General features: G+C 33.7%; 2 protein-coding genes across 3 annotated transcripts; both read left to right on the forward strand.

Annotated features, from left to right (window-relative positions):
• Positions 1–2,271: 2,271 nt before the first annotated feature.
• Positions 2,272–3,526, forward strand: PQL3 (PsbQ-like 3). Of its 2 annotated transcripts, XM_085753108.1 has the most exons (3): positions 2,272–2,408; positions 2,589–3,043; positions 3,165–3,526. In XM_085753108.1, the coding sequence occupies exons 2-3, from the start codon at positions 2,606–2,608 to the stop codon at positions 3,258–3,260; spliced, it is 534 nt and encodes a 177-aa protein (XP_085609234.1). In that variant the 5' UTR covers positions 2,272–2,408; positions 2,589–2,605; the 3' UTR covers positions 3,261–3,526. The 2 variants fall into 2 exon arrangements, with proteins under 2 accessions (XP_085609234.1, XP_085609233.1); XM_085753107.1 differs by lacking the exon at positions 2,272–2,408 and having other exon boundaries at positions 2,468–3,043.
• A 3,108-nt stretch (positions 3,527–6,634) lies between these two features.
• Positions 6,635–11,890, forward strand: LOC146939489 (cysteine-rich receptor-like protein kinase 2). Its single transcript, XM_085753112.1, has 8 exons — positions 6,635–7,113; positions 8,695–9,092; positions 9,767–9,889; positions 10,050–10,177; positions 10,268–10,481; positions 10,760–10,991; positions 11,068–11,218; positions 11,386–11,890. The coding sequence occupies exons 1-8, from the start codon at positions 6,740–6,742 to the stop codon at positions 11,698–11,700; spliced, it is 1,935 nt and encodes a 644-aa protein (XP_085609238.1). The 5' UTR covers positions 6,635–6,739; the 3' UTR covers positions 11,701–11,890.
• Positions 11,891–18,863: the final 6,973 nt, after the last annotated feature.

An 18,863-nucleotide genomic window follows, 5' to 3' on the forward strand; every position in this document is an offset into this window, starting at 1 on the left:
GTTGGCAGGCCGGCAAGATCGAGTTCAAAAGCTCCTCTTCGAACACCTTCCCAAAAGATTCATCATTTATGTTATTATGGTTTTTTTAATTGTTTATTTGTCTTATGTTGCTTTTATTTATGTTATGTGTCTTTGATCTATTTTTTTCCATAGCATTCGCAACGAAAACGATCCAAATAAAGGGTCTGGTACTGTTCGGACTATACACTCCGGACAAACTGCATACGTTCCGGATTGTATACTCCGGAAGCACTCAGTAACATTTAGGCCGGTGACGTTTCACCAAAGGTTAGGCCGGTTAGTGGAGTTTGAATGCATTTTTTTACGGTTTTGAATGTGGAACACGTTTTATTTGACTGTAATTAAGACCTATGACTTATATAAGGCTATAAAAAGGCTTGGATCTTCAACATTTTCCTTCATTCTTCTTCACCTCCTTTCTTACATTTTCTTCAAAAATTTTAAGATTTTTAGGTAGCTTTTAGGAGTGTTTGTGGTGTCATGGTCATTGTTGACCGCTCATACGACCCCTGCAATTGCATTGCAGCTTATGCGGGGGTCGTATAACGGTCAACAGAGACCCTTGACATCAAAGAAAGACACAAATTATACAGATCGTATTTGGCCGGATTTTATATTCCGGAAGTTACTAACAATCTGGTCCGGAAAACATAATCCGGACTAGGGGTATTTTTGGAATTTTTGCAGGGCGCGCGAGAAGGTCATAGGGTGGGAAAAGTAACACTCACAAGAAAATTGCTTTTTTGACAAGGAAACATTCCTATTGACACAAGTAAAATATTAAAATGCCCCCAGCGGCAGTTAACAACCGCTGGGTAAAGCGCCGGCTGTTAACAACCGCTGGCCCCAGCGGTAGTTAACTACCGCTGAATTCCTTTCTTCATTACTGTTATCCCATGTGCTTTAGAGTTGGTGAAGCTTCTCACTGGTTGATCATAAAAGGATCATTTAACACAGCAAAATGTTTATTTCAAATGACATATTTCTTCAAAAAATATTAAATTGATGATGAAAATTCTTGATCTGTGTTTATTCAGATGCATGTCGAAATAAATATATATTTTTTTCAACGTTGAAGCTCCTTTTTTGTCCTTCAGATCTGATGAATGGAACCTGATAGGAACCAATCATTTTGTCCAGTCACAAACATAGGATAAAGAAATGAATGGAATTTAAAAAAACACAGATCCTATATATTCTGAGTGAAAGGTCATTAAATGAATGCAATTTATAAAGATGAAGAAAGAAGTGTACTGGTAGCATGTTCAAAGAAAAAAAAAGAGTTAATGGTTATGGACTTATGGTGGTTTCATGGTTGAGACTTTAGAAGAAGAAAGAACAAAAGTGAGTTGGTAAAGCTTCTGACTGATGAAACTTGTGTTGGATTTAGCCTCCTACCGCTGGAATAAAAAAAATCAATTTTTCTCTACGGTAGTTAACTACTGCTGGAGTTTTTTTTTTTTTTGCTGTTGTGTTGGTATACAACGGTAGTTAACTACCGCCGGATCAATCTGACGGTAGTTAACTACCGCTGGGGGTAATATGATCATTTACTTGTGTCATAATAAAGTTTTTGTTGTCAGAAAAGCAATTTTCCTACGGGGTAGCAAAAGTGCTACGATTACTTTTCAAGCCTGGTCCTTTGCGAGCCACTATTTTTTCTGATCGACCCGATTTATACCGACTGATTATTTTTACTTTTAAAAAGTTTAATTACTCATCGATTAGAAACTCAATAAAAAAATCTAGCATGCTAAATGTATAAGTGCAGTTCAAGTATGAAAATCAAAGGGAATGAACATTTTCTCAATTGTTGTATCTCAACCATCAAATTTAATCTTTTATTTTTTTTATAATTTTATTTCTCATTTTCTCTTTCATGTTTGGAGAGAATCCATTTTCTGAAACCAAAGTAATATCAAATGTTTTTTTTTTTTTTATAAATTCATTAGTAGATTAAAATGAGGATATAAAAGAAAGAAGAAAAAAAACTCTCCAAAAATCCACTTTATTAATTAGATGATACTATTCTAAAACGACATTTAAAATAAATCTGGTTCCGTTTTCTCCTCCATAAAATTCATATATCTGTCTTCAATCTGTCCAAAAATTTCTTTATAACGTTGGTTACTCAACCGGTCAAATAAAACTTTCGTCCCTCACAAAATTCTAAAATTTAGTTCTTCAAAAAAATTCTAAAATTTATGCTATCTCTCATTTTTTTGGCATACCAAAATCCAGTAGTATCATTAATTTATTCTGGTGGATTGTAACCAAAAAAAAAAAATTTATTCTGGTGGATTTCAATTCAGGTTAATAAGTCAGGGCACGCAAATTTGTGTTGTCCATTCAATTGGCGTCATTATATTTGAATCAGATAAGATAAGGTAAGAACCAAGAAGAGTTTCTTTCACTTTCATTTTCTCTTCTTCACATTCTAATTTTATTTATGTTATCATAACTCATAAGATATGTTCAATTATTGTGTAGAAATGTTTATTTTTTCTTCTTCCAATCATATTAGAAATTCATGGGATGTTAATTAATTACATTTGATGTTGTTTAAGGTTGAATTCAAAGAACAATGGAGTTAAGAACATTTACCTTACAACCCAACATGACACACTTGTTTCCAAAATTCACATGTTGTGTCAAACCTTGTAATTTCCAACATTCTCAACAGAAAGATTTGTCACTGAAAATCAGTAGAAGAAATTTGGGGTTGATTTTTAGTGGAGAGTGCATGTTTAGGACAAAGATTGCAAATGCATTTGATTTTGGACTTGTTGTCCCTGATCAAACAGTTGAAGAGGCACAAAATGTAGTGAGAGTTCATGCACAAGATTTATTGCAAGTTAGAGATTTGTTAGAGTCAAAGTCATGGAAAATAGCACAAAAGGAATTGAGAAGAAGTTCAGCACTTTTGAAGAAGGATATATACACCATAATTCAAAACAAGCCTGGAAGTGAAAGGTCACAGTTAAGGAAACTCTATTCTACTCTCTTCAACAATGTTACTAGAGTAAGGAAACTTTGTCTTAAAACTAGGACACTTTGTCATGAAGAGTTTATTGTTTTTGTTGTGTAAGGTTTTATTACTTTTCAATTGATGTTTATTTTTGTATTGGTGAAAAATAATGCAGCTAGATTATGCAGCAAGAGATCAAGATGGACCTGAAGTGTGGCAGCGTTATGAGAACATTGTTGTGGCTGTGAATGAAATTCTATCAAGAATATAATAGTGTTTTGGAATCAAAAGTAGCTGAATGAAGAAAAAGGTTCTTGTTGCATATATCATCAATTTGGTCATTGAGAGTTAGCTAAGAATGTTGAGTGTCTAAATGTTAAAATAGGTGTGATAGTAAAATGGTGCTAAAAAAAGTTACAAGTGTAGTTATCTCAATTTTGGAATAGAGAAATCCAAGCCAACTTTTGAAATGTTCTTTCTGTGACTGCTGCAATTATGAAAATATATTTTGAGAAGGGTTCTGATACATGACATAAATTTGACTGGTCTATTGACATTTTTATGTAGAATTTTAGGGTGCATTTCAATATTTGTTAAAATTAAATATCGGAATAACACAAAAAACCTTAGTTTATATTTGGTTGTTAAACTTTAAGACAAGAATAAAGCATGACATATAGGGTGTATAAAAATGATTTAGTGGCCGAAGTGGAAGAGTTAAGAAGCGAAGTGGTAAAGAGGTCAAAGATTAGACTCCAACATAATACTAACAATACTAAAATTAGTCGTTCATAACGGAAAAATAGGGAAATGTATTTTTTTGCGGACTCTTAGCAAAAGGAGTTAGCATGGATGAGAGATGAATTTGGTGGTCAGGCGATGAATGTATGCGTAGCAGATTACTGAGTTCAACAAGTCAAACATATCTAGATAATATGTATATCAATGATTAATTACACATGAATAGAAATTAAATGGGCAACAAGCTGCGTCCCTAGACCTTTTTGGATAACAAAATCAATCCTTGTAGTAAACAAGTGGGCATAGTATGTGTGGTCTAACAAATCATAGATAAACTCACATAATTCACATACTTTCTTTGAATTACTTATTCAAATCCAATTTGAGGTGAAGATCATCCACCCCTTGTAAACATATTTTCATATCATATTTTTTCGAATGGTGCCACTATTAACAACATGTGGGCATGACTATTTGAGGTGCGAAGAGGTGCTGGGACTATATTGACTTGCAGGTGCTGTGGTGGTCACTACCTCGTAGTTAATAGAGATTAGTTTGCTGATGGATGCAGTGGCGTATCCTTTCAATGGGTTGGGGTAGCCTTGGCTACCCCAAAAACAAAAATTATTATTGTAGTAGTTGGTATGTATTTATATTCAGCTACCTCAATTAATAAATATTGAGCTACCTCAAATAAGTTCAATTGCCGAAAATTAGCATAAATAAAAAAGTAAAAAATTATGATATGATTGATAGATTTATTTGTATTGGTTTGGTACTTCCGGTCTCAATAACAATTATAGAGAAAACTTTTTTAACAATAAAAACTATCAAGACAATAGTCATAATTAAACATAACCTATTTGTGTACATTGGAAAATATATTATGAATCTATTTTGTAAATAGTGATTTATGGATAAAATTGGCTTCTTGAAACACATTTTGTCCTACTTTTTTAAATAGCTATTGTCAATTTTTATCATTTGTTACTGCTCTTAGTTAATTTTCATGCATTGGTTAATTTTTGGATTATTTTGATTTTAGTCTCTACAACACTTGCGATTTTAGTTCTTAATTTTTTGTTATAAAGATGAAATCCAAGACTAAAAACACTTTTTTTTTTGTAAAATTTTAAAAAAATAAAAATTGAATAAATTTGTTTGCAAGGACCAAACCTAAAAAATTATAATTTATAGGACTAAAAATATATTTTATCTTTAAAATTAATATGTTGGTTTTAATTAATTTTTTTTTTTATAGTTGACCCCTGCGTAAAATTTTTCCTAGCTTCGCCGCTGGATGGATGGTTTGACTATATTACCATAAGATATTTGACAAATTGAAATGTGTGCTCTAAAGAGTGTGTGGAAGCTCCTTGTTGAAGTGGAATTTATTTTTATGATGCTAACTTCAAGTAGTGCAGAAATGAGAAACTAACGGTTTGGGCCTTTATTGGTGTGCTGACGTGGGCGCTATGGTTCTGTAATTGATATTCTTCCCTTTCTTGACTTCTTTGTAGTGGACTGATTTTTTGTGAGATGGACTTTTGGTTGGATGCACAAATTGGTCATGGAAATATTGAATTCGAATTCTATCATACAGAATATACAAGTGAGATAAATATTACATCATGCATAAATTAATTTTCATGATAAATTCAATAAATTCACCATTCAAAAGAAGAAATATTTTATAAAATTTTGTGCATTCAACTCATTAAAAAGTTAAAGATTAGATGTAATGCACACATTCCAATGAGTTATTTCTATATTTGTTTCATTAACTTGTGTCTTAAGGGCACAAGTTAACATTTCCCTATTAAAACCAGTCAAAATTTTCAGTCCCAAAAATTGATGTTACATACCTAAAATTTTCAGTCCCAAAACCAATATTAAAAACATGTGACATTATATGTAGAGGTGTCAAATAGGATGGTCTGGCCTAGTTCGGCCCGACTCGAGAGGCCCAACTGTGTAAATGAGCCATCCCGGTCCAGCCCATTTATAATTGGGTTGCAGATTCTTGAGTCCGGCCCGAACTGTGTGGGTCATGGGCCAGCCCGACCCGTTTTAGTTTCCTTCTTTTTTAATTTATTCACTCTTTTATGTATTTTTTATATATTAGTTATTCACAACTATCTTTTTGTTAAAATATGGTTGGATGGTCATAGAAATGTAAATAATTTTTACATTTTTTTTGAGCTAAATTCATTCATTTTTATTAAGTTTACTTATTTAAATATTTTTTATTAATAAATTTTAAATTAGTTGATAACTTTTTCAAAAATATAGTGTTTTTTAACAAAAAAATTAAACGGAAATATTGATAATGGACCGACCCGAAGCCTGATGGGCCAAATGGGTTTGGGTTAAAAAAGTCCAAGTGCATTTTGAAATAATTATTTTTTAGATCCGGCCCAAAATATGAACTAATGGGACTGCCCATTGTTGACAACTCTAATTATACGTGAATTTCATATCAATGTCTAATAGAAGACAATGAAAAAATGTCAAAAGCAACAACGAACCAATATTCTAAGATGATACGAAAGAGACACCATGTCTCCATAATGTCCCATAACATGAAACTTACAAGGCACGTTAATTTGATAGATAAACAACCACTTAAAAATTTATTTTGTCAACTCTCATAATTCAACAACTTGTTGATAAAAATCCAAAGTGTATTATGTTGAAGTGATATTTCACTACCACCACAACCAAATCTTTTTATTTTTCCACTCTTTCTATGGGCTGCGCTGGGTGCACTATACTGACAGCCAAGATTATGTTGTCAAAATTGTCCCCCCTTAGTCAATTATATTTTTTCATAAACCATAGTATATCAAATCAAACACCTCTTTCCATTACTATATTACATATTCCACATTTAAATTCTCATCCAAGACCATCATCAATTTTCTTCTTATCTCTCTTTTGTCTTCACTTCACATATAACACACTTAGTTTCCTCCTTCTAAGACCAGCTTCAAAACTCACGACAACAACATGCGACCACAACACAACCTCCTTACCTTAACAATTACCTTGTTGTGTTCATGGAGTTTAACAAAAGCTGACCCTCAAACACGTTTAATCAACAAAGGTTGTAGCCAATACAACGCAACAAACTTGTCCAATTTCTACCAAAATCTAAACGCAACTTTGCTAGACTTGAAATCACAAATAGGGAATGATAGCAAGCATTTTGCCACAGCACAATCAGCTAGAGGAGCAAATCCTGTTTATGCTTTGTTTCAGTGTAGGAATTATCTCTCTAATTCTGATTGTGCCGCCTGCCTCGCCGTCGCCGACGCACAAATTCGGAATTGCTCCGCTGGTTCCAACGGTGCCCGTGTTATTTATGATGGTTGCTTCCTTAGGTACACCTCCACCAATTCATTCTTCAACCATATTATATTATATTATTATTATGATAAGGTTTTGTTTTTAAATAATTCATATGATAAGGTTGGCATGTCGATATATTTACGTTCACACATTTACATTCACACACAAATGCTAAGAAGAATTAATTAATACTGATTAGTGTAGAGTCCTCAGATTCAGTCATCGTGAGCTTAACTCAGTTGGTAGGGACAATACATAATATATGCAAGGTCTGGGGTTCAAACCCTGACCACCACAAAAAAAAGTCCTCACATTCACATGGTGGAACAGATTTTTCGATTTGCTCAAACCCTAAAACTACCGCCTATCATTTACAACATTTGAATAAGTTAATGTCACCCAAGTGTTATCCAACTTAAATAAAGGCGAAGGAAATAGAGGTTGGATAGCTCAATTAGTTTGAGCTAAAATTAATGAGTTAGAGGTTAAATGTTCAACTTATGTCAAAGAAAAAAAATTAACATTAAAAAAATATAAATAAAAGAAAACTTGAAAGATAGGGCCAAAATCCGAATAAATAATACTCCCTCCGTTTCAAAATGAGTGTCGCTTTAGCCAAAATAAATTGTTTCAAAATGAGTGTCGCTTTCAGTTTCCAATGCAATAATAACTTTTTCTTTTCAATTGTACCCTCCAATTAATACTCTGCACACTACTTCCAAAGTATTACTTTTAAAACTAACCAATAGTTGATAAGGATAATTTGGTAAAATAACCATTCTCTTTCTCTTAATCATTACATTTCTTAATATGTGTGTAAACACCTAAAACGACACTCATTTTGAAACGGAGGGAGTATAGTGTATATACAGCTGCCTCGTTATAAACCATACTAAGAGAATTTATTGGGATAAAACTTTGGTGAAAAAAAAATAAAGAAAGTGGAACATAACAAACATCAAAATAAGCGAAAAACATAATGTCAACTTAACTAAGTTAACAGGGACAATATATAATATAGATAAGGTCCGGGGTTAAAATCTCGATCACCACTAAAAAAAAAAAAGCAAAAAACATAATAAGAATAAAATCCACTTGCTTTAGTAGTGCTAAATTTGTTGTCAACTATAATAGTTGAAATTATGTTTATTAGAATTTAATTATGTCGTTGTCGAAAAAAAAAAAATTTAATGGTTCTTTCGTACTAGATTACCTGTTATGGTATATGTATTTTTTTGATTATGGTAGTTCATTTGAATTTAGTCATCAGATAGATATCACTATTTATAAATAAAAAAAAAAGAAAAAAGAAAGAGACTATTCTATAGATATTTTTGCACGTCGGGGGAATTAGAAGAAATACAAACAAGATCAATTTTTTACTTTTTTTTTTGGAAGGACCAAGATCAATTGAATGGTTTTCGAGTCTAAGATGTGGGAATTAGGAGTGATAGTATTATTTTTGTTTAAGCAAAATATTTTTTTTTTTTGCTTTTATTAACAATAATAAATATAAATCTATTATTCAGGGTTTACGTTTTCTTACAACTCAAGTCAACGCATAATTAAATGCGATGTTAAATGTGATGGTAAAAGGTTTGAAATGTTGTCAGGTATGAGAGCAATGGGTTCTTCGACCAAACAACTCAACCTGGAAACAGTATGATATGTGGAAGCCAGGCAGCAAATGGAGCCACTGCTTTTAATGCAGCTGCAAAACAAGTGCTAGAGGATCTACAAACAGCAACACCCAAAATTCCTGTTTTCTTTGCAGCTACCAAGACACAAGTTGTTGGAACTGGAAATGCAATCTATGCTATAGCACAATGTGCTGAAACAGTCACTCAAAGTGGTTGTTTAGATTGCTTGACAGTTGGATTCACCAACATACAGAGCTGTTTTCCTAATACAGATGGTAGGGCATTTGATGCTGGTTGTTTTATGAGATACTCAGAGAAATCCTTCTTTGCTGATAACCAGACCATTGATATCACACCCTTCTTAAAACAAGGTAAATTTAGAATGCTTTCTTTATTTGGATTTTAGAAGAGTGAATAGGAAAATTGGTTCTCGAAATTGTATGCATCGGTCAAAATAGTTTTTTATCTTTTCAAATTGGTAAATATATCATCGAAATTGTAAAATATCATTTAAAATGATTCCTTTGTTAACTTTTATCGTTAGAGACTATGATGTGACACGTTAACCAGAAATGTCATGTTACACGTTGGTCTCACATTAATGTCAACTTATTTTGGACTAATTTGCCTTTGAAATTTAAGTCATCTGAGATATAAATTTATTTGTAATTGCAATTATGCACGGACTAATTGTTGGTTAACTAGTCCATGAAAGACCTATTTCCATACGCAAATTAGTCTTTGGTGTGGTGACATTGATGCGGGGCCAACGTGAAAGGGTCACATATTCAGTTAACTTGTAACGTCATGGTCTCTAGTCTCCAACGATAAAAGCTAATAGAGAGACTATTTTGACCTATAAATCTACAATTTTTTTATTTGTCAATTCGTAAAAAACATGAAATGCTTACAATTTCGAGAACCAATTCTCCTATTGAGTATATTTTGGTTAAAATGGCGAAGTTGGTGCTTACACTTTGTACACTAACATCTAAAATAGTATGTGATTTGGAATTAAGGTTACCTGCGTTTTCTTATCTTGCAGGAGGTTCAAGTAAGAAATGGGCCATCATTGGTGGTGGTGTTGGAGGTGTAGCCCTTGTTGTGATCCTCCTTGCACTTTTTGCTTGGTTTAGGCTCAAAAAGAAACCCAAGAGACTTCCTAGAGGTGAGATATTTTGGAAATTCTTTGAATCCATGATCATGATTTCTTATAAAAGAAGATACAAGATTTTCAAACTATCACTTGCAAGAGATTTCTTCCATTTAATGTTTACAAGATTTTCAAATCCCTTGTTTACATTTCCTAATTATGTTTTCCTTATCAGGTGACATATTGGGAGCAACCGAGTTGAAAGGTCCAGTTACTTACAGGTATAAAGATTTGAAGTCTGCAACAAAAAATTTTAACGATGAAAATAAACTAGGAGAAGGAGGTTTTGGAGATGTATACAAGGTATACTTGGTTTATTTCAACATTTTTTATTTTATTTTATTATTACATGATCACAAAGAAGCATGCATGATTTTGTCCATTTTGGAACAGGGCACTCTGAAAAATGGTAAAGTAGTTGCAGTCAAGAAATTGATTCTAGGCAGCTCCGGCAAGATGGATGAACAATTTGAAAGTGAAGTGAAGCTCATAAGTAATGTTCATCATAGGAATCTAGTTCGGCTTCTTGGATGCTGCAGTAAAGGCCAAGAGAGAATCCTTGTTTATGAATACATGGCAAACAGCAGCCTTGACAGATTCTTATTTGGTAAAATTCATGTCAATCTTCCTATTGAAGCATCTTGTGAATCTCAATATATTGTTTTAATCTGAGTGTAATTGTTATGCACTGTCAGTATAACATCGTATTACACATGCATCCAATTACATCTCGACACATAGATATTTGTCGAGAAGTTTTGGGAATTAGTTATACAAAGTAATATAGTAGTAAAATATGATTGGATGCATGTGTAATTTTTTTCTTTACATTTTTTACACCGATATTATATAGAAATTTAATCCTTTTTTTAACTTTGGTAACAGGTGAAAATAAGGGTTCCCTCAATTGGGCTCAAAGGTATGATATAATTTTAGGCACAGCAAGAGGTCTATCCTATCTGCATGAAGATTTCCATGTTTGCATCATACATAGGGATATAAAGACTAGCAATATCCTCTTAGATGATGATCTTCAGCCTAGAATTGCTGATTTTGGATTGGCAAGACTTTTACCAGAAGATCAATCTCATGTTAGCACAAGATTTGCAGGAACATTGTAAGTCCAAAAATGTTACCTTCCATGTAGAAATATTATTTTACTAACTGTGATTTAAAATTTGTGTACATGTCAGGGGATACACTGCACCAGAATATGCAATTCATGGTCAGTTATCAGTGAAGGCTGATACCTACAGTTTTGGTGTTGTAGTCCTAGAAATCATAAGTGGCCAAAAGAGTAGCGAATTGAGGGATGATGTTGATGGTGAATTCCTTCTTCAAAGGGTAAGAAATTTCATAGAACTTCATTGGTAACTTAGGATAAGTAAAAATCCCAAAAGGGTTCTATATTTAGGAACCGAAATGTTTTCTCAAACCGAACGGATCTTTAGATGATTGAGTCTCATTTTCTTTTTCAAATGCTAAATGAACTTGGATTTTTACTTTAATAGGCATGGAAACTATACGAGGAAGGTAGACACTTGGAGTTAGTTGACAAAACATTGAACCCTAGTGACTATGATGCAGAAGAAGTGAAGAAAGTTATAGAGATTGCTTTGCTTTGCACTCAAGCAACAGCTGCTACAAGGCCAACTATGTCAGAAATAGTAGTTCTACTCAAAAGCAAGAACTTCATGGGGAATATGAAACCAACCATGCCTGTCTTTGTTAACTCTAATTTGAGGCCTCGGACCGATGCCTCTACGTCAACTGCTTCCTCTACATCTAATGCTACTGCTGCCACTTCTATACTATCAGCTAGGTGAATGTTCAGTTAAGGGGTTTAAAGTTTTGAAGTTGAAGTGAATACAAAAATGAAGGAAAAAAGAAGAGGATTTTCTCCAATATTAACTCTTGTAACTTGTACATTTTTATACAAATACCAAGTATATTGTGAAATTGTACTGCTGAGATGCTTATTTGATTGTTTATTTGAACATAATGGATTATGGATAATCTATAATAACTAATATGAAAATAAATGTCCGTTGAATTTACCATTTTACCCCTAGGAGGGGCATTTTGGTAAATTAATTATTAGAAGTTTTTTTTTTTTTAGGGTTGGCATTTGAATTTCCATTTTTGCCCCTAACCAATTTTTTTAATTATTTTTTAATTTTTATATTTTTAATAACTTTTAATTATTTTCCAATTTTTATATTTTTAACTATTTTTCAATTTTTCCTCCCAAATTCAGTTGCTTCTACATTGCCGTTGTGGAAGATTAAGGTATCGTTTGACCCGACTTTTTTCAAACTTCTCTACATTTTTAAGGAGAAGTTAGACCGAATACAATATCAATTAAGTACTTACCAAAAAAAGTACTTTTTTTGAACGCATAAAATTGAATGGAATGAGCTTTGACCAGAAGTTGTTGAATGTTACTTTAAAAAACTACTTCTCGACAATTTATTTCACAAGCACCTCTTTTCAACTCACGCTGGGAACCTTTTCTTTATTTTTTAATATTATATTTCAATATGTTTTTTTCTTCCATTTAACTTTATTTTTTTTAACCGTTCCATTAATTTTTTAAGGAGGTTCCATTTAATTTTATTACCTTTTTTTCAAAGGAATTTTATTATCTTTTTATCACTTATATATTTAATTTCAATATCGTTTAATCATCACAATCTCACAAATATTTTTATTCACGCTGTCATTTAATGATCCCAAATATTTTTATCTCCTTTCTTCAACCTCGCGAATATATACACACATTAACGTTTAGAGTAATATTTTATGTCCGTCTGTCTGTTTTTTTGTTACGCTAATGCATATAATTTTTTTAGTGTTGCTTGGTTGAGTGCTACCTCACCAATTTTTTTTAACTATTTTCCAATTTTTATATTTTTAAAAACTTTTAACTATTTTACAATTTTTTATTTTTAACTATTTAAAACTAAGTTGATGGTTCATGGTTTTTAAGGTTTATATTTTGACATATTACAATGATTCACAATTATCCGTCATTTTACCATCTATCCTTTCAATGTAATCTTCCAGACTGAATATTACTAAGCATATGTGAAGAGACTGAATATTGCTCAGTTGATATTACTTTTTTGACGTCAAAGAGATTTTTTATTTTTTAACGGTCAAATTATTAATAACCAAGTTCCTACACAAGACGGTAAAGAGTTTAATGTGTTTCTTTCGTTCATTTTGTGTCATGTAAATATTGGTGTTAATCCCTTTTTAGTAACTCTATGACAGTAGCGCTCACTTTTATAATTTTAACTAATATGTAATTTATGATGTTTTCCTGCTCTTGATAAAGCTTTAATAAATATTTTGATAAAGATTTATAATTTTTGTGCAATATTCATTAATTTGTTCATTTTTCCTTCGGAACAATTTTTTTACAAAATGCGTTACTGAACCCCATGCCTTAGACTATGCATCACAAATATTTGGATTATGCGACCTTCATTCTCAAATTTACGAAGAATGGTAATATTCTGTAATTTGAACATCTCTTCTTTAAAATAAGTTTTTTAAAAGTGCCTATAATTCACATGAAAGGACTCGATACTAAATTGCAGTTAATATCTGCCTTTGCTGTAGATCATGTGAAATGATTTATATACGTTGAAACTGAAAGGCAAAATGATAAAAATCAAGTAGAGAGGCATTCAACTATCTATCTGATTCAGAAGTTTGTTCACCTGAAAGGACTGAATACTAAATTGCAGTTAATATCTACCTTTGTTGTAGATCATGTGAAAGGAGTTATATACGTGGTACTAAATTGCAGTTAATATCTGCCTTTGCTAGGGGTGGCAAAAATATCCATACCCATGGGTACCCGTGGGTAAAATCCGTCACGGGTGTGGAGCGGGTAGCTAAACAGGTATCCACGGGTATAATAAATGGGTATTTGACTACCCATTATTATATGGACACAGACACAGATTGGATTGTATCCATACCCACGGGTACCCATACCCGATAATAAATTAAGTAAATTACTAATATATCTTTATATATCATATCTAATTACTTAAAGTTGGTACCTTATTGAAGAAAATTTTACCGCCCACCTAAAAATCCTCAATAATAACCTATTTTTATTTTAAATTTTTTTAATTCATCTTATTAAGTTCACCGTTTCAACTTCATTCACATCATAAAACATATAGATTATATAAGAATCATGAATTTTCTATGAATTATGTCTGATTTATGAAATTTTGAGTGGATTATGTATGAATGTTTAAAAGTTGAAGTTTTTTGGTATTTAAAAAAAGTTATTATTTATACCAAAAAATAAATAAATTCAAAACTCCATGGGTACCCATGGATACCTCAATACCCACGGGTACCCGTATAGTGGGTACCCACGAGGATACGGGGCGGGCACGGGTATCATATTTATCCAACGGGGCGGGGACATATATCATATTATCCGTACCCATGGGTATCAATTGAAATTTGATGTAGATCATGTGAAAAGATTTATATACGTTGAAGCTAAAACACAAAATGATATAAAGTAGGTAGAGAGGCTTTCAGCTATCTGTCTGATGCAGAAGTTTGTTCACCTGAAAGAACTGGATACTAAATTGCAGTTAATACCTGCCTTTGTTGTAGATCATGTGAAAGGATTTATATATGTTGAAGCTGAAAGTCAAAATGATATAGTCAGGTAGCTTTGGTAATAGGGGTTTCATTGGTTTATAGATAGATATCAATTATTACTGGAAAAGTGTTTCTACCGCTGACTAAATATGTTTTCATTTGTTACTCGTGATCAAGCCATTTTGAAGATTTAATTTTGTAATCCGTAATGCAAGAGTACTCTAAATATTATATTATGGTTTATAATTATTTGTCATTTCGCAATCTATCCTTCCAATATAATATTTTGTCAAATACGTTACTGAACCCCGTGCGAAGCACGGGTTTGTAACTAGTTTTGTTGAAAATGAAGCCCTTTAGTGAAGAAAGTAAAACTAAAATACATATTTTTAAATGGGGGCTGCTAATTTGTCTGTACTTATGCAGATTCGAGATGACCATGGCACATACAGACAAATTTAAGCTTTATACTCTTCTAAATTGGCAACTAATATACCGATACGTGTGAAAGATAAGACTAATAAGAGTATGCTAATGTCATGAGAGAATATGATTAATGGCAACATCATAATCATGGACCAACTAAAAATTAATCATAGTTAGTTATTTGATGAATTATTTGACATGCTCACTATCATGCTAAATGAATTATTGATTAATATGTGATTTTGAGGTTTTCAAATTACTCGAAAGTTTAATATGGACCAACTATTTGGCTATTTGCTAACGGGCAAGTACAAAGCTACAAAGACACATTTCCCATCGAAGTAAATTTTTTCAACAGATGGACAAGTCAAGAAGAAAAAAATAATTCTATAAAGAGAAAAGTAATTAATTAATCAAATTGCTAATTAATAAATATGGAATTTTTATTATGCAACCACAATTCATTGGTCAGTTCTCAAACATGAAAATATTCAACTTCTTCTAAACGGAATTCCTCGACAAAAACAAAAATGATATAAAATTTTATCTTAGCAAACAATTAAATGTTGACCGCCACCTTTATATCATAATTTTGTATATCATGCATCTCATTGTGGATTTATTAAAATCATGGTGAGTTATTTTTTTAAGAAAAAATACAGTGAGCTAGTATGATTTTGGCAAATTGTTGAGAGTCGATGCTAAGAGTAGTTTATATATATCCACAAATTTTGACCATTAAAGTATATGTTGTGAAAGTGACTTAAAATTGGAGAAATTCAAGTTTGCTGAAGCTGTCAAAATCGGAGCCCGATTTGGAGAAATCGGAGTACGATTTTTGGGACCAGAATTGGCACTTTCATTCGTATAAAATTGGAGCACGAGCTGGCAAAATCAGAGAACGATTTCGCGCAGAAGAATAAAAATAAAACGTATTTTTATGGGCCTGATTTGGTTCCAATTTATGAGGGATGCTTTTACTATAAATATAGACATTGTATCAGTGTAAACCTTGAGATAGAGGGGGCTGAAACAAGGGTTTAGAAAGGCAACAACAAACACTAGGGTTTGAGGGTTGATTCACCTTGGGAAACACTATTAGGATTGAGTCTCTTGGTTACGGGAAGAGGCTGGGATTTGGGTAGAATTAGGCGGGAGACTTATTCTTGTAACCCATTGATATCTCTTTTGTAACGTTACTCATCATATAGTGGAACGGAGGGCTGCTCTCTCCCCCAGACTAGGTCAATTTGGACCGAACTGGGTCAACAAATTCTTTTGTGTTCTCTCTTCTTTTCTCTCTCGCTGTTTTCTACTTTTGGCTTGTGTTTATAATTGTTCCATACACTTTGATTTTGGTTGCTTAATTATCCCTTGCTCCATACATCAAGTTTGTTATTGGTGTGTTTTCTCATCGAATTCGCAACAATTGGCGCCCACCGTGGGTCAAGGGTCAAAGGATAATCAAGTACCATGGGTTCGAAGTGGGATATTGAGAAGTTTACCGGCGATAACGATTTTGGGTTATGGAAGGTAAAAATGGAAGCGGTGTTAATACAGCAAAAGTGTGAGAACGCTTTGAAGGGTGAAGGTTCGTTACCGGTCACCATGTCACGAGCGGAGAAGACCGAGATGGTGGACAAGGCCAGGAGTGCCATTGTCTTGTGCCTCGGGAATAAAGTTTCGAGAGAAGATGCAAAGGAACCAACTGCTGCATCGATGTGGGAAAGTTGGAATCTTTGTATATGACAAAGTCTTTGGCTCATCGGTAATTCCTAAAACAACAACTTTACTCATTCAAGATGGTAGAGTCAAAGGCTATCATGGAGCTACTTGTGTAGTTCAACAAAATCATTGGTGATTTGGAGAACATTGAGGTGCATCTTGAGGATGCGGGTGCTCTGATGGTGTGGTGTTGTTTGGAGGATGAAGAAGGTGATGTGTCTCACCTTGGGATTGATGCCTAGTGGAGCGGTGGTCGTCTGGAGAGACGTTAAACACTCAACATCAGCCTGGAGAGGCGGTGGTAAGAATACTCATGATCAGTCTGGAGAGGCGGAGACAACAATACTCATGATCTACCTGTTGAGGTGGAGTTTCAAGGTTGAAGACATAGTGGGATGTACGCATTTGCTAGTTGAGGTAGAGTACGCTCAGCTTGAGGTGGAGTTGAACACACCGGTAATGGTACGACTATGGAGGACCTTGGGTGCTATGCTCTATGGTGAGCAAGGGATTTCTTCATGAAGACGGAAGGCATTCCGGAGGTTGAAGAATGTATAGCACGACTTGCGGGATTACCCTAAAAAAAGGCCAAGGGTGATTGGATGCAAGGAGACCTTCAAGGAAGCGGGAGATGTCCTGTGTTGAAGATGTCATGGTGAATGCTTGTGGAACTACCTAAAATTCCTAGCGTAGTTGGACTGCAAGGACCTTCGAGAAGGCGGAAGACATTCCGAGGGCTGAAGGGGTTAAGGTGTATACTTGTGGATTACTCTAAAAGCCAAGGGTGATTGGGCACAAGTAGATCTTCAAGGAAGCGGGAGATGTCCTGTATTGAAGAAGTATGGTATAGTCTTGTAGAACTATCTGAAATTCCTAGCGTAGTTGGACTACAAGGATCTTCGAGAAGGCGGAAGACATTCCGATGGCTGAAGAGGTTAAGGTGTGCACTTGTGGAACTACCTAAAATGCCTTGAGTAGTTTGGACACAAGGATCTTCAAAAGGGCGAAAAGCATTCCGATGATTGAAGAGGTTAGGGTGTAAACTTGTGGAGCTACTTGGTGTAGTGGGAACAAGGGAAAGAGCAGCATGGTGGTTGATGGTTTTGCATCATCACTAATTTGGAGTCAAGGTGGAGATTGTTGTGAAAGTGACTCAAAATTGGAGAAATTCAAGCTTGCTGAAGCTGTCAAAATCGGAGCCCGATTTGGAGAAATCGGAGTACGATTTTTGGGACCAGAATTGGCACTTCCATTCGTAAAAAATCGGAGCACGATATGGCAAAATCGGAGTACGATTTCTCGCAGAAGAATAAAAATAAAACATATTTTTATGGGCCTAATTTGGTTCCAATTTATGAGGGATGCTTTTACTATAAATATAGACATTGTATCAGTGTAAACCTTGAGATATAGGGGGTTGAAACAAGGGTTTAGAAAGGCAACAACAAAACTAGGGTTTGTGTAGAGTTTGTCTCTTTGGAACAAACACTAGGGTTTGAGGGTTGATTCACCTTGGGAAACACTATTATGATTGAGTCTCTTAGTTACGGGAAGAGGCTGGGATTTGGGTAGAATTAGGCGGGAGACTTATTCTCATAACCTATTGATATCTCTTTTGTAACGTTACTCATCATATAGTGGAACGGAGGACTGCTCTCTCCCCCAAACTAGGTCAATTTGGACCGAACTGGGTCAACAAATTCTTTTGTGTTCTCTCTTCTTTTCTTTCTCGCTGTTTTCTACTTTTGGCTTGTGTTTATAATTGTTCCATACACTTTGATTTTGGTTGCTTAATTATCCCTTGCTCCACACATCAAGTTTGTTATTGGTGTGTTTTCTCATCGAATTCGCAACAGTATATCTTTTAACTTAGGATAAAACTATTAAAGGATAAGACCAAAAGTGAAAACATCGCAACACACTTGAGACTAGAGTAATAAGTAGTTTGTTCAATGATACTAAGGTACAGTTGCGATTTTACAAAGATTCGCTGTATATCTGAATAGAAACAATGAATAAATTTGGTTGTTGAATAATTTGACACGAAGACCATTATTGGATGTGTGACAAAAGCATAGGTATTACACTAACAATTGGAAATTATTGCAAGGAAGACTTCCGACAAAAGATGAGATATGGAAGAGACATGCAATCATCTCTTCTTAGAATGTGTGGTTGGTTGGGTGTTTTTGAGACG

Source organism: Medicago sativa, chromosome 3, assembly GCF_051527215.1.
Source record: "Medicago sativa cultivar Bolivia chromosome 3, Bolivia_mono, whole genome shotgun sequence".
NCBI classification, from domain to species: domain Eukaryota; kingdom Viridiplantae; phylum Streptophyta; class Magnoliopsida; order Fabales; family Fabaceae; genus Medicago; species Medicago sativa.

Coding starts and splice junctions, on each gene's coding strand:
- PQL3 (XM_085753108.1), top strand. CDS start 2,606: ATGGAGTTAAGAACATTTACCTTACAACCCAACATGACACACTTGTTT. Junction 3,044..3,164: donor TCTTCAACAATGTTACTAGA/GTAAGGAAACTT, acceptor AAAATAATGCAG/CTAGATTATGCAGCAAGAGA.
- LOC146939489 (XM_085753112.1), top strand. CDS start 6,740: ATGCGACCACAACACAACCTCCTTACCTTAACAATTACCTTGTTGTGT. Junction 9,890..10,049: donor ACCCAAGAGACTTCCTAGAG/GTGAGATATTTT, acceptor TTTCCTTATCAG/GTGACATATTGGGAGCAACC. Junction 11,219..11,385: donor GTGAATTCCTTCTTCAAAGG/GTAAGAAATTTC, acceptor TTACTTTAATAG/GCATGGAAACTATACGAGGA.